The sequence below is a fragment of the Ascaphus truei genome, chromosome 13, assembly GCF_040206685.1.
Source record: "Ascaphus truei isolate aAscTru1 chromosome 13, aAscTru1.hap1, whole genome shotgun sequence".
Taxonomy (NCBI): Eukaryota; Metazoa; Chordata; class Amphibia; order Anura; family Ascaphidae; genus Ascaphus; species Ascaphus truei.
Genome location: NC_134495.1, coordinates 22752507 through 22775637, shown reverse-complemented (window position 1 = coordinate 22775637; position 23131 = coordinate 22752507). Strand labels below are relative to the sequence as shown.

Below are 23131 nucleotides of genomic sequence, written 5' to 3'. Positions count from 1 at the left end.
AGAGCCTCCTCTCCCTGCACAGCTCTCACAGGCGATCGCACTGCCCAGAGAGAGCCTCCTCTCCCTGCACAGCTCTCACAGGCGATCGCACTGCCCAGAGAGAGCCTCCTCTCCCTGCACAGCTCTTACAGGCGATCTCCCTGCAGAGAGAGCCTCCTCTCCCTGCACAGCTCTCACAGGCGATCGCACTGCCCAGAGAGAGCCTCCTCTCCCTGCACAGCTCTTACAGGCGATCTCACTGCCCAGAGAGAGCCTCCTCTCCCTGCACAGAGAGAGCCGCCTCTCCCTGCACAGCTCTCACAGGCGATCTCACTGCCCAGAGAGACCTCGCCCTGCACAGCTCTCACAGGCGATCACACTGCCCAGAGAGAGCCTCCTCTCACTGCCCAGAGAGAGCCTCCTCTCCCTGCACAGCTCTTACAGGCGATCTCCCTGCAGAGAGAGCCTCCTCTCCCTGCACAGCTCTCACAGGCGATCTCCCTGCACAGAGAGAGCCTCCTCTCCCTGCACAGCTCTCACAGGCGATCACACTGCCCAGAGAGAGCCTCCTCTCCCTGCACAGCTCTCACAGGCGATCGCACTGCCCAGAGAGAGCCTCCTCTCCCTGCACAGCTCTTACAGGCGTTCTCCCTGCACATAGAGAGACGCCTCTCCCTGCACAGCTCTCGCAGGCGATCTCCCTGCACAGAGAGAGCCTCCTCTCCCTGCACAGAGAGAGCCTCCTCTCCCTGCACAGCTCTCGCAGGTGATCTCCCTGCACAGAGAGAGCCTCCTCTCCCTGCACAACTCTCACAGGCGATCTCACTGCCCAGAGAGAGCCTCCTCTCCCTGCACAGAGAGAGCCTCCTCTCCCTGCACAGTTCTTACAGGCGATCGCACTTCTTTTATTTAAATTTTAATACTAGTGTACGGGAGCAGGGGGTCTCCGGAGCTGAACCGCATTGATTTCAGCCTCGGAGACCCCCTGCTTCCCGAGTTACAGGTATTGGGTGCCAGGCATTTAAATGTCCCGGTCACATGACGCGGGAGATTTAAAAATTGCTGGGGGATACCGGCACCCCATACCGGGGCCAGTAACTCGGGAAGCAGGGGGACCCTGGAGATGAAATCAATGCGCTTCAGCTCCGGAGACCCCGTGCTCCTGTACAGTAGTATTAAAATATAAATAAAAACAGCTTCATTACCTTATCGGCTAGCTGCTAAGGCAATGAAGGGGTTAAACATGAGTACCTGGTTTGTTGGGGGTACAGGGGGTGGATGAAGGGGGTAGTTGCTCCAGGGTGGGTGGTTAGGCCTGTCGGGAAGGTTGCGGGAGGAGTTAACCTCTTCACTACCATAGTGGTGGTAACCACTATGGTAATTAAGGGGTTAACCAAGCCCGCTACCCACCCGAGAGGCTTAACCACCCACCCCTGGAGCAACTACCCCCTTCACCCAATCCCTGTACCCCCAAGAAACAGTAAAATACAACAACCCTAGTACCCACCTCCTCTACCCCCAACAACCCCCCTCAACACATACAGTACAACAATGGGCAAAATTACTATTATCCAGATGTGGATAATAGCTCATTTGCCCATTCAAAATAAAACATTATCTAGCCAGCATAAATTAAATAAAAGTTCTACTTACCCCTGCCAGGATGAAGGCCATCCTCATAACGTCCTCTGCGTCCACTAACCCCTTAATCACCTTAGCGGTTAGTAACCGCTATAGTAATTAAGGAGTTAGCCCCCCTCCGCCACTACCCACCTGGGCAGCCTAACCACCCTCCCCTGGGCAACTACCCCAACACTCTACCCATTGATTGGTACAGTGGTATATCATGCCATATAATAAGGGCATGATTTGCCACTTTGGCAGTCAATGGACAACCCAAAGTAAAACCAGCATAAAAAATACACAACAACTAATAAAACCATCACACAAAATACACAACAATAAAATAAACAAAGGACCAAAAGCATTAAGCAATAAAAAAAAACAATCACCAAAAAAACACAAAAACAAACCAAGCAACAAAATACATAACAATAAAATAAAAACAAGCATTTGCCAAAAATGCATTGCTTGTTACTGTATTTATCTATAGCCCTAAAGGGGCATAGATAAACACATTGGCAGTCAATGGGCAACCTGAAATAAAAATACGCAATGAAAAAAATTACAATCAATGTTTTTCTTACCTTTGACGTCTTCACCATCCGATTCCAAGTCCAGCAGGAACCTCTTCATCCTCGACGCAATGCTCCTCAACTTCTGGTAAAACCTTCTCTTCATCTGTACATTGTAATCCAATAGGCGGTTATAATCCTGTGATGTCACATTTGAGAGATGGTACAGCCCCAATCCGATTGGATGCTGTACCATGTGACAGTTTTTTTTAAGGATGTGACATCATCTTCAAGGGAGGTACGTCACATCCTTAAAACAAAATGGCTGCCATCACATGGTACTGTAACCAATCGGATTGTGAGATATACCATGTGAGTCATCACATGGTAAATCCCCAATCCGATTGGTTGAAGTACCATGTGACATCTTCCATTTTTGTGAAATCATCTTAAAGGGATGTCATCCTTTAAAAAAAATGGCTGCCATCACATAGTACTTCAACCAATCAAATTGTGAGATATACCACGTGCTACACCCCCCCCAATCCGATTGGTTGAAATACCATGTGATGGCAGCCATTTTTTTTAAAGGATGTGACATCAAAGATGTCACATGGTACTTCAACCAATCGAATTGGGGATGTACCATGTGATACCTCACATGGTATATCTCACAATCCGATGGGTTACAGTACCATGTGATGGCAGCCATTTTGTTTTAAGGATGTGACATACCTCCCTTGAAGATGACGTCACATCCTTAAAAAAAGAAAGAAAAACTGTCACATGGTACTGCATCCAATCGGATTGGGGCTGTACCATCTGACACTCAGATGTGACGTCACAGGCCTTATATAATATATATACCCACAGGCCTTATATACGTATAATGCCTGAGCCATCTCACTTGATCTTAAGAAGCCGACGAGACAACATCCGCCTATTGGATTACAATGTACAGATGAAGAGAAGGACTTACCAGAATTTGAGGAGCATTGCGTCGAGGATGAAGAGGTTCCTGCTGGACTTGGAATCGGATGGTGAAGACGTTAAAAGTAAGAAAAACATTGATTGTATTTTTTTTCATTGCATATTTTTATTTCAGGTTGCCCATTGACTGCCAATGTGTTTAGCTATGCCCCTTTAGGGCTATAGATAAATACAGTGACAAGCAATGCATTTTTATTCTGTATTTTTGTTGCTTGGTTTGTTTAATTGTGTTTTTTTGTTGCTTGGTTTGTTTTACTGTGAGTTTTTTGGTGATTGTTTTTTTTAATGTTTTCTATTGTTGGTGATTGTTTTTTTTATTGCTTAGTGTTTTTGGTTATTTGTTTATTTTATTGTTGTGTATTTTTTGTGCTGCTTTTATTAATTGTTTTCTTTTTGCTGATTGTTTTTTTTATTAATTGTTGTGTCTTTTTGATACTGGTTTTATTTTTAGCTTGTCCATTGACTGCAATAGTGGCAAATTATGCCAATATTATATGGACATGATGTACCACTGTGCCAATCAATGGGTAGAGGGTGGGGGTAGTTGCCCAGGGGAGGGTGGTTAGGTCGCCCAGGTGGGTAGTGGGGGAGGGGGGTTAACCCCTTAATTACTATAGCGGTTACTAACCGCTAAGGTGATTAAGGGGTTAGTGGACGCAGAGGACGTTATGAGGATGGCCTTCATCCTGGCAGGGGTAAGTAGAACTTTTATTTACTTTATGCTGGCTGGATAATGCTTTATTTTTAATGGGCAAATTAGCTATTATCCAAATCTGGATAATAGTAATTTGGGCCATTACTGTACTGTATGTGTTTGAGGGTGGGGGGTTGTTGGGGTAGAGGGGGTGCCCATTCATTCCCATTGGGGTTATCTTTGCTCCCATTGAGGGCATAGTTAACCACACTGGCAATGAATGGGTGTATTGGCTAGTATTGGTGTTTGAATGTTTATTGTGGGTAGGGGGCTGAATGTGATATTTTACCCATGGTGGGTATTTATGCCTACCGGCGCTAGTAATCGCTACGGTAATGAAGGGGTTAACACCTCCCGCAAGGCCTAAACACCCACCGCAGGCCAAATACCACCTTCACCCACCCCGGCTACCCACATTAAACCGGGCACTAGTACATAACACCTCCATTGCCTTAGCGGTTAGCCACTAAGGTAATGAAGCTGCCTGTAAATGTATTTTTATTGCATTGGATGGAAGCCGGGGGTCTCCGGAGCCGGTATTAATGTGTATCCGCTCCGGAGACTCCCAGCTTCAATCCGATGCAGGAAAATAACAAAAAAAAAGTCTAAGTCCTACTCTCAAATCCTTTGGGGTGGCGAGATGAGATCTGCGATCAGATCGCTATTTCAGAGTGTGATCTAGAATAGCATGATCTTATCAAAACTGCGCTATTTTCCTTTTTTCCTGTGTGTTTGAGCAGGGGCGAGACTGCTCGGGAAATTGCACTTCCCGAAACGAGTTTGGCAAGTTATCGGAGCTTTCTGAATAGCAAACTGGCCAAATCGTTCGGGAACTGCTCAAAAAGCTCGGTGAGTTCGCTATCATACCTACTAGAATAGCCCCTACGGCTCAGAACAGACATCTTTCATTTTTCAATTCCGTGTGTTGCACCTGCATGCCTTACTAGTTAACACTGACCTCTGAAGTGGGAAAGCCCAGTTCAAGTCCTGTGCCAGGTCCATATGACCTCTGGCGAATCATTTTATCGGGTGCACTTCTGGCACCAATAACGAGACTATAAGTTCTTGGGACAAGCTTTCTGACCCTTTATAACTGGCTGTGAATATTCCCTGTTTCCTGACACTTTTAGGAGGCAGACCGGTCAGCCTGCTGGAGATACCTTGTCGCACAGCTTAACGATGGACTCTGGCCTGCCCCTTCTCACCCAGCCCCCACCCCCTTCTCTGCAGGACCCTCTTCTTTCTCAATTGACCCCTTCACCTCCTCCACAAGCTCTGCCCAAGGTCGCCTCTCACTCCCCTCCCTCTCCCCAGACAGCCTCTCCTCCGCCCCCCCTATCACCTTCCCACATCTCGCCACCACCCTTCCTATTCCCTTCTCACATCTCTCCACCTCCTGCCTCTCTCTCCCCCCCTCCCCCTGCAATCCTCCCTCAAGTGAACTGCCTCTCGGCCCCCCCTCCGGGCTCACCTTCGAAAACTTCCTCTCTGGCTCCGCTCAGCCCCGCCGCTGCCTCCCTCCCTCTCTCCCCTCTGCCTCTTTCCCCCCCACTTATGTCTGTCAGCCCTTCCCCAGAGAGTTTATCCCCCCAAGGGGTAACTCTCTGCTCCCCTCCTGTGTCCCCGTGCCCCCCTTCTGTCACCCTCTACCCCCCTCCACCGTCTGTGTCTTCCCCTCTAGCGTCTCTCTGCCCCTCCACTGTCTCGCCTCCCGCCTCCCCATGTGACCCAACCCTCTCTCCCTCCCCCCCAAATCCTGAGACCTCTCCTCCCCATTCCCCTCCTCCATCCTACCTCTCTCCCCCTCATGCTTCTCCTCCTTCCTCTCCTCCCGCCCCGGCCTCCCTCCTTGGTCTCTCCTTTGCCGACGAGGAACTGGATCTTCAGCGACATTCCAATGGGTTTGCTGGCGGAGCAGGCTCAAAATCCCGCCAGTTCCCCTGCACAGTTTGCGGGAAGCAGTTTCGTTTCATCAGCATCCTATCCCTCCACGCCAGCACCCATAGGGTGCGTGGGCCCCACGCCCAGGGCCGTGGGTGCCCCAAAACTTACTGTGAGCCAAACTCCCAGAATCCTTTGCTGCTGGGGAACCAGCATCGACAAGAACCCAGCTCCCCCGTCGCCCCGGATCCGACCCCAGAAGAGGCACAGGAGCCAGCCCCTCTGTTGTCCATTCCTGCCCCTGTTCCCCCGCTCCGCCACCCTTGCCCATTCTGCAAGGGAAAATTCCGCAAGGCGGCCGAGTTGGAGCGTCACCTCCGCATCCTTCACCGGCCTTACAAGTGTCATCTGTGTGACTTTGCGACCTCCCAGGAGGGGGAACTGGTGGGGCATGTTGAGAAGAGACACGCAGCCCCTAAGCGCCCCAAGCCAGCCCCGCCTCGCCCTCCCCCAGCCCCTGCACCGGCTCTACCGCCTGCCGAGTTCAAGTGCGAGGTCTGCTCCCAGAGCTTCACACAGTCATGGTTTCTGAAGGGCCACATGCGCAAGCACAAGGACTCGTTCGACCATCGCTGCTCAGTCTGCGGACGATGCTTCAAAGAGTCTTGGTTCCTGAAAAACCACATGAAGGTTCATCTGAGCAAGATCAAGGCGACAGGAGGGCAGGAGCCCCCCGTGCATCAGCCCCCGCATGCCACCGCCTCGCCTTCTCCATCATCCTCCTCCCGGCTCCTTGGGTATCAGAGCTTCTACTCCGGCCTCCTACTGAGGCTGCCCCCGCCTGGGGACTCCACCTGCTCCCAGATGCTACAGGCCACAGCCAGAGCGGTGCAGGGAGGGGAAGGGGAGCAGGACGGAACAGGGGCTGCGGGGAGGGGACAGGCACTTGGGGCAGCCATCGGAGAGGGAGCCGCAGCCAAGGTGATGCTAGCCCAGGGGGCTGCTGGGATTGTGCTGAAAGCTGTGGGGTACCAAGGTAAGGGAAGGTTGAGACACTTGACCGTATGACCACTTGGACTGTTACATAGGCCCATATTAGCACGGATACCGTGCCATCTCACGGAAAGCTGCACTTGACATAAGGACATAGTGACAGAAGGAACCTATGGGTCATTGAGAATCTACCTGCCACCTCAGGGTGACGGTGACAGAGACACAGCCTGTCCCCCACATGGCAAGGCAGATGGTGACACCGCCAGAACGGACCTATGGCTTGATGAATCTGCCCATCATATCCAGGGCGACACATTGGCACAGATTGAAGGAACCTATTATTATTAACCTGTAGTCCAATTGATGTCCGTAAATTAACACAGACAGAAGGGAGTTATGGCCGTCATGTCTGTCCCTCCCACTGCACAGCGACAAAAACTTGGATCTTCGAGTTTGTGCCTTTCACTGCAAGGTGACACAAATACAGGCGACACGTATGACCCACGAAGTATATCCCTCCCACCACAAAGTGGCACAGTGACACGGAGAACAGATCTGTGGCCCATAAAGTCTGTCCCTCCCCCCGAAGACTGACACAGTGACACAAAGAATGGAGACTTACGACCCAACGAGTCTGTCTCTCCCGCCACAGGGTCACACAGGAGCAAGTTGTTCCCGTTATTTCTCAGTCCTAAACCCCCTTTCTTTCCATAGATAAAAATGGATGGAGTGTCAGCTCCTCACAAGCGGAGAGAAGTCGCGGAACGTCTGGCAGGGACTGTCCCTTCTGCGCCAAATCCTTCCGCTCCTCCCACCACCTAAAGGTGCACCTCCGCGTGCACACAGGTACGAGTGTACCAACGCGTTTCCCGGTGTCTGCATCTCTACGTGTCCCCGTGACTCTGTGTGTGAGATATTCCTGAGTATACCACTCGGCCACGCTACCTGTTATATGGTCCAAGTGCCCCCTTTGTATAGTTGGAGGTACAAGGTCATGTTCTGTACAGCTTTATATTGCAACCTAATTTAGCAGCTTGTCCAAAACATGATATGCATCTTTGAATATTCTTATTTTGTGTTTTCTTCTCTCTCTCCTTTCTTTCCCTCCCTCCTCCCCCTTTCTCTTTTCCTCTCCCACCACGTCTGCTTTCTTTCACCATCTCTCTCTCTCTCTCTCTCTCCCCCCTCCTCACAGGAGAGCGTCCGTACAAATGCCCTCACTGTTCTTACGCTGGCACCCAATCCGGCTCCCTGAAATACCACCTCCAGCGGCATCACCGAGACTCCAAACTCTCCGCGGGCGCCCCGCTGCGGGGCAAGAGTGTCTCCCCGAGCGCTTTGCAGCAAGAGAGGCTCCAGCCTGCAGTCCCTGCCGCTTGGGGCAGCTCGTGCGCTGACCTCCCCACTCCCTGCGAGGACGGACCCTCCCTGCCACACCGTTTGCACCTCTCTGAGGGTCAGGGGCCCAGCGCCTTCCCCCGCGGGGCTGGCAGAGGGGGGCAGAGGAGAAGAAGCCCCTCGCACCAGCCAGCCAATGGGAGGCCGGAACACGAACCCCTGGATTTGTCCCAGGGAAACCCCTTCCACCGCTGCATGTACTGCCCCTTTGTCACATCGGTGGGAGAGTTGATGAATCTCCATCTCCAGGTGCATCATGGGAGAAGGTCACGGAGGAAGGGGGGCTACATGAGGGGGAGACCCCGGCCTGTGCTGTCGCCCCCCTCCCAAAGCCCCAATTTGAGAGACAGCCCGGGACAGTGTGAGAGCACAGAGTGATCTGAGAGACTGCGGGGCAGCTGGGATTCAAAGTGCCCTGTGACTGCCCACATACCATCTCCCATATGAGAAGAGACAGCAAGAAAGAGAGGGTGAGACAGGTAGGAAGGGAGAAGAGAGAGAGGTGAGGGGGTTCTGAAAGAGAAAGTGACCTGCTTTAAGAACGGGACGACCTTCCTTGAGGGAGACGGTCAGTGGTGGACAAGACCATACATTAGAAGAGGCAGTGATGTCAAAGAGACAGTTACCGATGGGATCAGAGAGACCGCTATTCACAGAGAGGCAGCTAGTAATAGTATGAGAGAACGAGAGTGTTAGTGATGAGAGAGAATGCTATTGCTAGGATCAGAGAGAGTGCTGGAGACAGCATCAGAGAGCCCACAATCAGAGAGACTGCTAGTGACAGATCCACGTTACAAGACAGGAGAGCCAGCTAGGAATAGGATCAGAGACTACTAGTGTTAGAATGAAAGAGACAGCTAGTGCTGAGATAGAGAGACAAGATAGAGAGACAGCTAGTACTGAGATAGAGAGACAGCTAGTGACAGGGTTAAAGAGACATCTAGTGACAGCGACGTTTTTTTGGCTCCAGAGACCCTGGTTTCTGGTTGTTGCTGAGACTATATTTTTGATAATTTGATTCGGATGGGTATTATTCAGCGTCATTCGCAGCTAGATTCCCCTGTAGTTTTTGCCGATTCCAGATCAAAAAAAAAAAGGAAAAAAAAAAAAATCAGCATTTAGAGATTTCTATTTTTTTTTTTTTTTTTTTTAATTATTATGATTTTTTTCTTGTAGAAAATAAAAGAGAGTTGGAAATAAAATCTAAATAAAAGTTTGTTTGAAAGTAACAAAAGAGAGTGTCGGTGTGAGAGCGACCACTGCCACAAGGTCGGACCCTATAGTAATACGTGTAGCCATGTGCCACTGGCCGGGAAAGGGTTAATATTACTCACTTATTCATATTATAATTAATATTACCACTTATACACCTAATACCAGCAACGGAGGCTCTATAACTGCTGAACACATTTATTACCACACTGATACATACACAGTACACACATTAACACACTGATACATACACAGTACACACATTAACACACTGATACATACACAGTACACACAGTACACACATGAACACACTGATACATACACAGTACACACATGAACACACTGATACATACACAGTACACACATTAACACACTGATACATACACAGTACACATTAACACACTGATACATAAACACAGTACACACATGGTACACACATTAACATACTTATACATACATAGTACACACACGGCACACACATATTAACACACTACACACATTAACACACTACACACTACACACACGGCACACATATTAACACACCCATTAACACACTGATACACACACACAGTACACACATTATTATTAATAATAATTAACTTTACTTTATCCTGTATATCGCTTTTCTCCCAATGGGACACAAAGCGCGTCACAATGACCGTATAGCGCGCAGTACGCAGCACATAGGAATGTTACAGGCACAGGCCCTGCCCAGGTGATCTTACAATCTATGTCTGTGCCTGAGGCACAGGGAGGTAAAGTGACTTGCCCAAGGTCACAAAGAGGTGACACCGGGAATTGAACCAGGCTCCCCTGCTTCACACTTGTGTCATTGTTTACAGTCGGTGTGTTGACTCACGGAGCCGCTCCTTCTCCCTAGCTACGGTTGTTTGGCCTTTTCCTTCCTCATCATCCATGTGTTATATATTTACTGTAGTTACAGTCTATTCTCTGCTTCTCTCGCTCTGTCCAAGTTTTACCATCAACTGGCCATCTCGCCATTTTAATTCAAGCTGTCACTTTCTGCCACCAACTACCAAACTCCCTCGCTGACAGCTTCTCTGCAGGGTCCATGAGCACTACCTCCACTCATGCAAACTTCTAGTTTATAATCCCTATAACTCTTCTCCACCCCCGAACTAGACATGCTCCCACCTCACAACCCTTCCCGTCCACATTCTGACACCGGATTCTCATTGTACGGCAACTCTTTATGGGATAGACTCTCGGGCCGGTGTCTGAAGGAGCAGATGTCATACTACACAGATGGTCTCAGGCTGGCGTATCCAGGAGCAGATTCCACACTTTTTCTTCTGGTTCTAGAGTTCTACCACCGAGTGCCAACAGTGACCTGTCAGACTCTGGTCAGATTGTCTGTCCATCAGCTGACCAGGCCAGAGAAGTGAATTGAAGGGGTTCGGCTTTGCTGCTGGCACTGATCACTTCCTGCTTCAGCTCGTCCACGGTGATCTCAGCCTCCAGATCCCAGTTCTTGATGCTGTGCCCAGTCGCGGCACAGAAGCAGTTGGGGCTGAAGAAGAGAGCGTTGATGATATCTCCACTAGAAAGTGTACAGATGTTTCCCCTCGTTCAGATCCCACAGCACGGCCTGGCCGTCTTTGCCCCCAGAGGCGCCCAGGGACCCGTCCGATGACACAGTCACTGTGTTCAGGAAGCCGTGGGCCCAATGTCATTAGTCTCCAGTTTTTGGCCAAATTCCAGACCTTCACCATCTTGCCCCATCCGCAGGATACAGTGATCGGATTGCTGCTGTTAGGGGACAACGTCACACGAGACGCACTCAGCGTGAGACTCCTCCTGCACAGTGTATTTGCACACTCCCAATGTGTTCCACAGCTTAATGGTTTTGTCATGGGATCCAGACACTTATCTGACGATTGTCAGCTGAGAAGGCCACGCTCAGGATGTCCGTGGTGTGACCCACAAAGCTCAGTGTGGTGGTGGCAGTGGTGATGTCCCACAGCCTCATGGTCCCGTCCCAGGACCCCGAGAGCAAACCGTCCGTCCGACGAGATGACCAGGTAGCTGACAAAGTGCGAGTGACGCCACAGGGTGCGCTGATGGGCACTATAATTGATCTCATCACGTCATGATGACAGTTTTGTCCCTGGAGGAACTGAGGATCATGTTCGGGAAGTGCGGGATTGTGGCTATCTATGTGACCCGGCCATTATGCCCCAAGAGGGTCATCTGCTCTGTCATGGATGGGATATGTCGGGGGAGGACAGAGGAAGATTGACTCGTGTCCGAAAACACCAGAGAGGCACACATACACGTACTGATACATACACGGTGCACGCACATTAACACACTGTTACATACACGTACTGATACATACGCGGTGCACACACATTAACACACTGTTACATACACGTACTGATACATACACGGTGCACACACATTAACACACTGTTACATACACGGTACATACACATTAACACAGACACATACACAATACACACACATTAACACACTGGCACATACACGTACTGATAAATACACGGTGCACACACATTAACACACTGTTACATACACGGTACATACACATTAACACAGACACATACACAATACACACACATTAACACACTGGCACATACACGGTACACACACATTAACACACTGATACTGTATATACACAGTACACACATTAACACACTGATACATACACATCACACACACATTAACACATGGTGCACACACATTTAACACACTGATATATACACTGTACACACACATTTAACACACTGATATATACACAGTACACACACATTTAACACACTGATATATACACAGTATACACATTAACACTGATACAGACATGTTACATGCACATTAACACACTGATACATACACAGTAAACAAATTAACACACATACACAGCACACACACATTATCACACGGATACATACACCTTACACACAAATGAATACACTGATATATACACTGTACACAAACATTAACACACTGATACATACATAGTAGACACACATTAACACTGATACATACACTGTACACACACACTAACACTGATACGGACACAGTACATACACATCAACACACTGATACACACGGACCACACATTAACACATTGATACATACACTGTACATACATATTAACACACTGATTCATACACAATACATACACATTAACACACTGGCACACACGGTACATACATAATACACACTAGCACATACACAATACACACTGGCACATACACGGGACACACACATTAACACACTGACAACACATACACAGTGCACACACATTAACACACTGATATATACACAGTACACACATTAACACACTGATACTGTATATACACAGTACACACATTAACACACTGATACACACACATTAACACACTGACATATACAAAGTACACACACATTAAAACACTGATATATACACAGGATACACAGTACACACATTAAAATACTGGTACACACATACACACTGATACTGCATATACACAGTACACACATTAACACACTGGTACATACACGGTACACAAACATTAACACACTGATATATACACGGTACACAAACATTAACACACTGATATATACACGGGATACACAGTACACACATTAACACACTGATATATACACGGGATACACAGTACACACATTAACACACTGATATATACACAGGATACACAGCACACACATTAACACACTGATATATACACGGGATACACAGTACACACATTAACACACTGATATATACACGGAATACACAGTACACACATTAACACTGGGGGGAAAAGAACTAAAAGTGAAGACACCAAAAAAAAAAGGTAGAAAAATATATCAATAATTATTTATCATAAAAAATAATATTAATAAAAAGAATATGATGGTGGGATGTACAAATGTACAAAACATTCTGAGATATCTTGAATAAACTTGAAAATAGTCCTAAAATGTTAGGGTGCGAGTATCTAAATGTTCATTTAACCCAGGGGTGCGCAAACCTATGAAGCTGCGCCCCCCCCCATACCTTTTTGCTGGTGTCAATTGACGCCGCGTTACCATGCCGACGCCCAACACCAAGCTTCCCGCACCCCCTCCCCACACAAATCTTGCGCCCCCCCCCCCCCCCCCCGTTTGCACCCCCCCCCTGATTTAACCCAATGGGCCACTAAGGAATTTTATTTGAAAATCCAATAGGGCTTTTGACGAAACAATATTTCAAATCTATCAAACCCCGTCTGTAAGTGAGAAACCTGCTGCAGGCCCCTCACTCGGGCCCCTCACTCCACGGGTAGGTGTATCTCTAGCATGATGAATAAAGAAATGTCTAGAGACCCCATGTGTTTGTACTAGTGATGGACCGCATCCTTACAAACATCGGGTACCGGGTACCCGGGGAAAAAATAAAAATGACCTGGCCGGGTATCTGGGTACCTGGCCGGGTAGGTTTGGGGGCGGGGGAAGAGAACAGCAGTGGGCGGCGGAGAGAGAGAGGAGGACGGCAGCCTGCCGAGGACAGCAGCCAGCGGCGGAGGGAGAAAAGGACGGCAGACGGTGGAAGAGGAACCAGTGAATAGAGCAGGATTGGCACAGGAGGGCGGCCGGCAAATCGCCGGTCGCATATGCGCGGCCAGCGCACAGAAAAACCAGAACAGAAGGCAGAAAAGTCGGGACCCCGGATAAACGGTCAAAAAGCGGGACTGTCCCTGCTAAACCAGGACGTCTGGTCACCCTAGTTAAAGGTGCGACGCGCTCGAGACACACACACACCGCTCCATGTTGTTTCCTCCTCTCCTCGGCACCACCCCCAGGCTTCTGACACCTCCTCCACGTTGGCTGCATTACCCACCAGCAGCCAATTAGGATGGAGGAAGCTGCCCAGCCCCCTAGCAACAGCCCTGCTCTCTCCCTGCTCAGGGAAATTCCGTGGCCCCCCAAGCCAGTCAGGTCACTATGTTCAGAGAGGTAATACCGGTATACACATACATGTCCAGTGTTACCGCTCATTTTTTACTGGACAGAGTGGCCAAATACAGGACACTCTGGGTCAATACTGGACACCTGGAAACCCTATGTATAACGGACACTTTGTACAGCCTACATAATGAAGTCCGCAACCACAGGTAATGAGGCACATTAGAAATTCTGTCCTGCAGTTTATATGACCTTTGACCGGGAATTTTTTCGCCACTAGAATTATATAAAATGAATAGGGGAATGTCAAATATTAGCACGGGTGCCCCCTGCAGTACCTGAATGTGTCCACAAGGTGTCACTACCTCTATATTCTGAGGGATCGAATTTTTTAGGCAATAAAACCTTGAATCAGATTATAAGGGGCGTTATTTATTGAGAGAAAGGGATTTTTAGAGAATTTTAGAACTGTTTAAAACTAAAACATTAACCCTTTTTTAGCCAAATAATGGCAATACATTACACTTTTAAGCCATTACTGGCAGAAAAATGTTTCAGAGTAAATTGGTCGATGTTTAAATTATTTATTTATTTTTGAATTTTTTTTGAATCGGACAAATATGTATTTTCTTTAAAAACATTTTTACAAGACGTCTTTGCTTTGGTTTGCGAAGAGCGAGAGTACACGAAATTCAGAACCAAGCGTGGGTTAGTTACACCAGCGGGGCGCAAAGTGAAGGGTGCACCCCGCCCCCCCCCAGGTGGGGCGTGAGATTTTCTGGGGGGGGGGCGGGTGTGGCAGTTACAGGGGCCCCGCGCTTCCCTGAAGGCATTTAAAATAAATGCCGGGGATCCCGCGAGGCGCCTCTGTACCTTTTCACTTACCTGGAGTTGCAGCAACGCGTCGCCATGGCAACCCGTGTCAAATGACGCCGGAGCCGTGCCGGGAGGGGGGGCGCAAGCCGGAGGGGAGAGCAGACAGGGGGGCGCATGTTGTGAAGCCTACAACACTACCAAGATTGCACTTAACATTTTGTGTTTGTCAACATTTCAGTGCCAAAAATGACAACCCTTCATTAAATGTGCGTTGCGTGTAGGAAGGCGTCGTACATTTTACGCGTTATTTGTTGTTTAAAATTATTTTTGTCGCATCCCTCATGTTAAATACCGGACGTACAATTTAAATGGGAACAGAACGAGGTGTATTTTTGATGTATAACTCGTGTCAATAAATATCAGCTGTTGGTGCAATATGAGTTAGAACAGACATAATGTGAAAATAATACATTGTGTTATCCCAGGGGTGCGCAAACGGGGGGGGGGAGAGGGGGAAACAACATTTTCTGGGGGAGCGGGGGGCACTTAGAGGCCCCGCATTGTTCCCAAAAACATTTAAATAAAATGCCAGGGGGAGCGCGTGTGGCCTCTGTATGTCCCTTAGGCCGCGCTTATAGTCCTGGCTACGGCGACGCGGCAAAACAAGTTTACTTAAGCCGTCGCGTGCGCCTATAGTAGGCGCGACCGCGCTGGTAGTCAATGAAAATTGATTTTTCGGCGACTACCACGTGACGTCAGCGGGCACGTGAGCGTTTCAGCCAATCACGGCCACGCCCCCCTCCCCCCCCCCCGGTTGCCGTCTCTTGCCTCCTACACTACAGGCAAAAAAACGCTGCTATAATGGCGACGGGTGACATCACGATGTCGCCGTCGCCAGGACTATAAGCGCGGCCTTACCTAGTCTCTGACGGCTCCTGGCGATGTATCGCCATGACAACGCTGGGGCAGATGGCAACGCGTTGTGACGTCAAATGACGCTGCCGATGCCAGAGAAAAGGTAAGGGGGGGACGCAAGCAAAAAAAATTGCGCACCTATAAACCTACATAATGAAACATCCGTGCTGCATCAAATACATTTCTGGGTTGAACTTCATTCTGCGTTAACCATACAAACAGTCTTTTTAGGGCTAGGTTGGAACTTGGCGGACGATTTTGCCGCACTTTGTTCTTTTTTTTTGGCACGCTGAACATTATTTTTTAGCACATACCATTTATGTCTGTATACCCAGCGCAGCCCATTTCTAAGCGCCCAAAACAAAGAAAACAAAAATGGACGCAGACGGTGGAAATTGAGAAGTTTCAGGTTGGTACATAGACACACACACAAGCGCAATTTTAAAAGATTTCTGTGCACCAATGTTGTGCGAAACAAAGCTGCCTGCGACACTTACTACATACGCCCCGAAGAGCTTACAATCTAATTGGTAGGTAGGAAGAACGTACAGAGACAGTATGAGGGTGTTCTGGTGACTGCGTGGGCAGGGGGCCACGGTTTATTTAAGAGGTGTATGGTATTAGCCACGGAGCTACTCGTATGCTTCCTTAAGCAGCTGAGTTTTAAGGTGGGTCTTAAAGGTGGATAGAGAGGGTGCTAGTCGGGTATTGAGGGGAAGGGCATTCCAGAGGTGCCCATAGAACCAATTTTGAACTAAGAATTATGCAGGTGATCGAAGTGAATACACATTAGTATTATTGTGTGTACTGTATGGAAATACAAATAAATACTGGTATTCTACTGGGTAATGGTACCCGGCTCCTGCACCCTGAATACCAGCTGCACAGAATAGTCCCTGTCCTCGCACCCATAGTGCGCCCGCTGAGGAGCGCCATTGTGCAGCTGCGGCTGCTTGTCGAGGCCTCGGCTGGCAGAGTACAAGAGGCTACAAACAGGCATTCTCAGTGACAAAGCAGCCACCGGCTCTGTGTGTTTGGGGACTTGTGCGCTGTGCTGTCCCTGATAAGAGATCACTCTTCTCCCAGCTCAGCGTTTCCTGCCAGAGATTCCCTGCAGCTGCCTCAGAATAACATTCACATCCTTCCTCGTGATGGAGCTGCCGGCCTCCCCAGCGCCGGGATCAAGGGGAGACGGGGGCAGACAGTGACTGAGACACATAGTGGTCGTTGGCACTGCCCCAGATCTTAATGAACTGGCACTCATTCTGTGATGAAAGAGAGGGAGAGCCAGGACACAACACAAACAGTGTCGCACAGTGTCACTGCCCAGGGGACAAAGGCAGTGAGTTGTGCACAGCTGTCAAGCGCACAGGGACCCCAGTAAATGTGATTTTGGTGAACTGGGGCAAGAAAATGTCATTTGTAATGGAAGAAAATTGATTTGAATAAGTGACACGCAGTTGAAGTCTGTAAGGCCAGGGATGTCACAGAAATATTATGAAGTGAGACAGCCTTCCCAAGAGTGAGACTGCCTTCCCAAGAGTGAGACTGCCGTCCCAAGAGTGAGACTGCCTTCCCAAGAGTGAGACTGCCGTCCCAAGAGTGAGACTGCCGTCCCAAGAGTGAGACAGCCTTCCCATGAGTGAGACAGCCTTCCCATGAGTGAAACAGCCTTCCCATGAGTGAGACATCCTTCCCATGAGTGAGACATCCTTCCCATAAGTGAGAGAGCCTTCCCATGAGTGAGACCGCCTTCCAATGAGTGGAAATGCCATTCAATGAGTATGACAGTTTTACAATGAGTGTAGCTGTCTTCCAATGAGTGAGACCGCCTTCCAATGAGCGGCACTGGCTTTCAATGAGTGAGATAGCCTTCCAAGGAGTGAGGCTGCCTTCCAATTAGTAAGACCGCCTTACGATGAGTAAGACCGCCTTCCAATGAGTAAGACCGCCTTCCAATGAGTAAGACCGCCTTCCAATGAGTAGGCCTGCATACCAATGAGTGGGACTGCCTTTCAATGAGTGAGACAGCCTTCCATTGAGTGAGACAGCCTTCCAATGCGTGGGATTGCCTTCCAATGAGTGGGATTGCCTTCCAATGAGTGGGATTGCCTTCCAATGAGTGGGATTGCCTTCCAATGGAGTGGGACTGTCTTCCAATGAGTGGGACTGCCTTCCAATGAGTGAGTCTGCCTTCCAATGAACAGGACTTTCTTTCAATGTCTGATGCTGTCTTCCAATTAGGTATATCGCCTTCAATTGAGTAAGACCACCCTCCAATGAGCGGGACTGGCTTCCAATGAGTGAGACTGCCATTCAATGAGTAAGACTGCATTCCAATTTTTGGGACTGCCTTCCAATGAGTGAAACTGCCTTTCACTGAGCAGGACTGCCATCCAATGAGCGATGCCAGCTTCCAATGAGTGAGTCTGCCTTCCAATGAGTGAGACTGCCTTCCAATGAGTGAGACTGCCTTCCAATGAGTGAGACTGCCTTCCAATGCGTGAGACCACCTTCTAATGAGCAGGACTGCCTTCCAATGAGTGACGCTGTCTTCCAATGAGCGAGACTGCCTTCCAATGAGTGAAACTGCCTTTCAATTAGTGAGGCTGCCTTCCAAGGAGTGAAACTGCCTTCCAATGATGGAGACCGCCTTTCACTGAGCAGGACTGCCTTCCAATGAGCGATACCAGCTTCCAATGAGTGAGTCTGCCTTCCAATGAGTGAGACTGCCTTTCAATGAGTGAGACTGCCTTTCAATGAGTGAGACTGCCTTTCAATGAGTGAGACTGCCTTTCAATGAGTGAGACTGCCTTCCAATGAGTGGGACTGCCTTTCAATGAGTGGGACTGCCTTTCAATGAGCGGGACTGCCTTCCAATGAGCGATACCAACTTCCAATGACGGAGACTACCTTCCAATGAGTGGGACTGCCTTTCAATGAGTGGGACTGCCTTCCAATGAGCAGGACCGTCTTTCAATGAGTGAGATTGTCTTCCAATGAGTGATGCTGTCTTCCAATGAGTTAGATTCCCTTCCATTGAGTAAGACCACCTTCCAATGAGCGAGGCTGGCTTCCAATGAGTGAGAATGCCATTTAATGAGTAAGACCGCATTCCAATTTTTGGGACTGCCTTCCAATGTGGGGGACAGCTTTCCAATGAGTGAAACTGTCTTCCAATGAGTGAGACTACCTTCCAATGAGCGAGAACACCTTCCAATGAGTGAGAACACCTTCCAATGAGTGAGAACACCTTCCAATGAGTGGGACTGCCTTCCAATGAGTGAGAACGCCTTCCAATGAGTAAGACCGCATTCCAATTAGAGGGACTGCCTTCTAATGAGACTGCCTTCCAATAAGTAGGACTGGCTTCCAATGAGTGAGATATCGTTCCCAATGAGTGAACTACCCTTCCAATGAGTGGAACTGCCATCCAATGAGTGAGACTGTTGAGTAGTATAAGGGAGGAGGCACACAAGGGGATTTCTTATGTCATACACAGAGCAGGTACATATGATGCTTAGGCTATGTATGGGTGGGAATATCTGAAGGGCCTACGTCCCCAAAACATCATATATACATGCTCTGTATGCGACAATAAGTAGAGCAATATTTTCCTGTGTGCCTTCTCGCTTTTTTTATACTACATAATTACTGGATCCAGCTTTTGGACTTCTGGAGTGTAGAATGATAGAGCACCAAGGGAGAACAGCTTTCTCCACTGCTGTGAGTTTAGGTGTATCCCTATCACCCACTAGACTAGTTCCATTGAGCAATACTACCTCTCAATGAGTGGCAGTGCTTTTCAATGAGTACGGCTGCTTTCCAATGAGCCAGGCTGTCCTCAATTGAGTGGTACTGTTGCTCATTGAGTGGGAGTGCTTTCCAGTGAGTGCGACTGCCATACATTGAGTGGGACTGCCATACATTGAGTGGGGCTGCCTTCCAATGAGTAAGACTGTGTTCCATTGAGCAATACTACCTAGCAATGAGTGATCTTTCCAATCAACAAAACCGTCTTGCGTTGATCATGACACACTCCTAATTAGTTAGACCGCCTTTCAGTGAGTGAGACCACTAACCACCCCCAGTGAGACTACTTTCAGTACATGATTTCATTACTAATCAGTGAGACTGCCTATAAAATCAGGACACATTGATCGGGAGTTATATGGAGCAATAGGAGGGGTTATAGGGTGAAAAGTTTAAGTAAGGCAATACACGCTCCTTAAGTTCCCGGCAGGTATCCAAAACCAGAGACCACTTAGCCCGGGCGTGCTCACAAAACATTTCCTGTTTTTCCTCTCCCTTTCCCTTCTACGATTAACGAAAATACCTTCCAAGCAGCGGAGGAACTGAGAAGAAGTGATTGCTGTTTTTTCAGTAGGGTTCCTCTGACCCTCTAAGACAATGACAGGAAAGGACTCAGAGACAAGCTGATGTTTTCACCAAATGTATATATATATAAATATAAATATATTCTTTCAATCTTTTCTTATTTTATCTCGAGCTTTCCTCTTTGGTCTCTTCATCAGTGAATCACCATTGGCCTTCAGTCCGGGATTTGCATTGGAAGGCTTGTTTTTGTCTTGATTTCTCAAAGGGGATTAGCATGATGAAGGAAAGACAACAACACATTGCTTTTATGTTCTTTAACGTTAAAGACGTTTAGTTACGTTTTAGGACACGGAAAGCATAGCCAGAAACGGGAACATATACATTTACAATATAAGATATAGGTGTAAGAATAAACGTGCTAGCTACGTTTTCAAAGATGAAAGAAAATGTGAAATATTTATTTTAGTCAATTCTTCACACATTGTTCATTTTCTATAAGGGGGGAGAGAATGTATATTAAACACGCTCACAGCATCCTGCCTTATACTTATTTTTTTTTTTTAAAGAAAGGTTTGTTTTCGAATGGATCTACACAAATCCTTTTGATTGTAGAAAGTGTTGAGATATTTTTAACTCTCAGTCCTACAAACAATTGTTGCATGTTAAAGGCTCAGCGTTCAATTATATCACAATGTTGCAGTGATTTGAGTTAAGGCATTTCTTTAAAAAAAATATCTTATTCCTCCGTATAACCTCTCCATATAAATCCTACTATTGCCCATATAACCGCTCCCTATAACTACTCCTATTATTTCATAACCGCTCCCTATCACTTCACCTATTATCCACCGGGCCCTGGCTCTCCCCAGCTGCGGACCTCCCTCCCCTTATTATAACTCCTCCTATTGCTCCATATAACCGCTCCCTATAACTCCTCCTATTGCGCCATATAACCGCTCCTTATAACACCTCCTATTGCCCCATATAACCGCTCCCTATAACACATATTACCCCATATAACCGCTCCCTATCACTCCTCCTATTGCCCCATATAACCACTCCCTATAACTCCTCCTATTACTCCATATAACCGCTCCCTATCACTCTTCCTATTACTCCATATAACTGCTCCCTATAACTCCTCCTACTGCCCCATATAATCTCTCCCTATAACTCCTCCTATTGCCCCATATAACCACTCCCTATAACTCCTCCTATTGCCCCATATAACTGCTCCCTATAACTCCTCCTACTGCCCCATATAATCTCTCCCTATCACTTCTCCTATTGCCCCATATAACCGCTCCCTATAACTCCTCCTACTGCCCCATATAACCACTCCCTATAACTCCTCCTATTGCCCCATATAACCGCTCCCTATAACTCCTCCTACTGCCCCATATAACCGCGCCCTATAACTCCTCCTATTGCCCCATATAACCGCTCCCTATAACTCCTCCTACTGCCCCATATAACCGCGCCCTATAACTCCTCCTATTGCCCCATATAACCGCTCCCTATAACTCCTCCTACTGCCCCATATAACCGCGCCCTATAACTCCTCCTATTGCCCCATATAACCGCTCCCTATAACTCCTCCTACTGCCCCATATAACCGCGCCCTATAACTCCTCCTATTGCCCCATATAACCGCTCCCTATAACTCCTCCTACTGCCCCATATAACCGCGCCCTATAACGCCTCCTACTGCCCCATATAACCGCTCCCTATAACTCCTCCTATTGCCCCATATAACCGCTCCCTATAACTCCTCCTACTGCCCCATATAACCGCGCCCTATAACTCCTCCTATTGCCCCATATAACCGCTCCCTATAACTCCTCCTATTGCCCCATATAACCGCTCCCTATAACTTCTCCTATTGCCCATATAACCGCTCCCTATAACTCCTCCTACTGCCCCATATAACCGCTCCCTATCACTTCTCCTATTGCCCCATATAACCCCTCCTATTGCTCCATATAATCTCTCCCTACAACTCCTCCTATTGCCCAGCACTGAAGGAGTTAAGCGCCAGCAGACACAGCCATCTGTGTATGGATTTCCTAATACCCCAATACAACCGGACGGCACCCTGAAATGTTTTATTTATTTATTTTACAACGACAGTAGAGAAATCCCGGGGCAGATGGTTTCCTGGCCTGTTTGGTTAAACAGCAGCATTCGTTTCAGCTGTAAGGTGTTTTCTTCCTCTGGCACAGTCTAACCCCGTCTGGCCCCGGAAACCTGCACCTCAGGCCTAGTGCTGGGTAATAAAGGTGTTATCTTAACAAAGCCATCTGCTGGTGCTCTGCTCACTTTCCCTTATCGTGGGCCGGCTGGGTGCCGTGGGCTAGGCCCTCAGACAGAACGGCAGCCTTCTCATTATTTATAAGGGGCAGCCCCACAAAGCGATGGCAAAAATAAGTCTTCGTTTAATACCCCCTGGTGAATATCATGTACTTCCTCGCAAAGCCTTTCGTGATTATGCTGTAGTATTTGATAATTAGAACCGTCCCCCCCCCCTGACCGCGTACGCAGTGCAGTCGCTGCCCCATTTTGTTGAAGTCACAGCGAGAGACAGGGTACGTCAAAGGCAGCGACATTACCACTGAGCCCTTCCCTTGTTTGCTGCTCTTTCCTTTTACCCGGTTGGGGCAGGACTGCCGACTAATTACGTTTCAACAAAAGGAAATCTTAATTTCATCATCATCATCATCATCATCATCATCATCACTTATTGTTTTAGTAAAAACACGCCTCTACTTAAGGCCACGTTTATAGTCCTGGCTACGGCGACGCGACGGCGTGACGTTATCCATCGCCGCTGTAGCAGCGATTTTTGCTTATAGTGTTAGAGACAAGAGACGGC

At 48.1% G+C, this 23131-nt stretch overlaps 2 protein-coding genes and 1 pseudogene across 4 annotated transcripts in view; 1 reads left to right on the top strand and 2 right to left on the bottom strand.

Annotated features, from left to right (window-relative positions):
- LOC142465050 (zinc finger protein 219-like) overlaps positions 1 to 9290 on the top strand; it is a 39689-nt gene extending 30399 nt beyond the window's left edge. For all 3 annotated transcript variants that reach the window (XM_075568931.1, XM_075568932.1, XM_075568933.1), the window contains exons 2-4: positions 4929 to 6715; positions 7387 to 7518; positions 7868 to 9290. In XM_075568931.1, the coding sequence (XP_075425046.1) occupies positions 4978 to 6715; positions 7387 to 7518; positions 7868 to 8448 (2451 nt within the window). In that variant the 5' untranslated portion in view covers positions 4929 to 4977 and the 3' untranslated portion in view covers positions 8449 to 9290. The remainder of the gene's footprint in view (positions 1 to 4928; positions 6716 to 7386; positions 7519 to 7867) is intronic.
- The window catches only part of TPPP2 (tubulin polymerization promoting protein family member 2), a 112757-nt gene that overhangs the window by 78098 nt on the left and 11528 nt on the right, over positions 1 to 23131 (bottom strand). The gene's annotated exons all lie outside the window — the stretch shown is intronic.
- Positions 10648 to 11505, bottom strand: LOC142464580 (small ribosomal subunit protein RACK1-like; annotated as a pseudogene).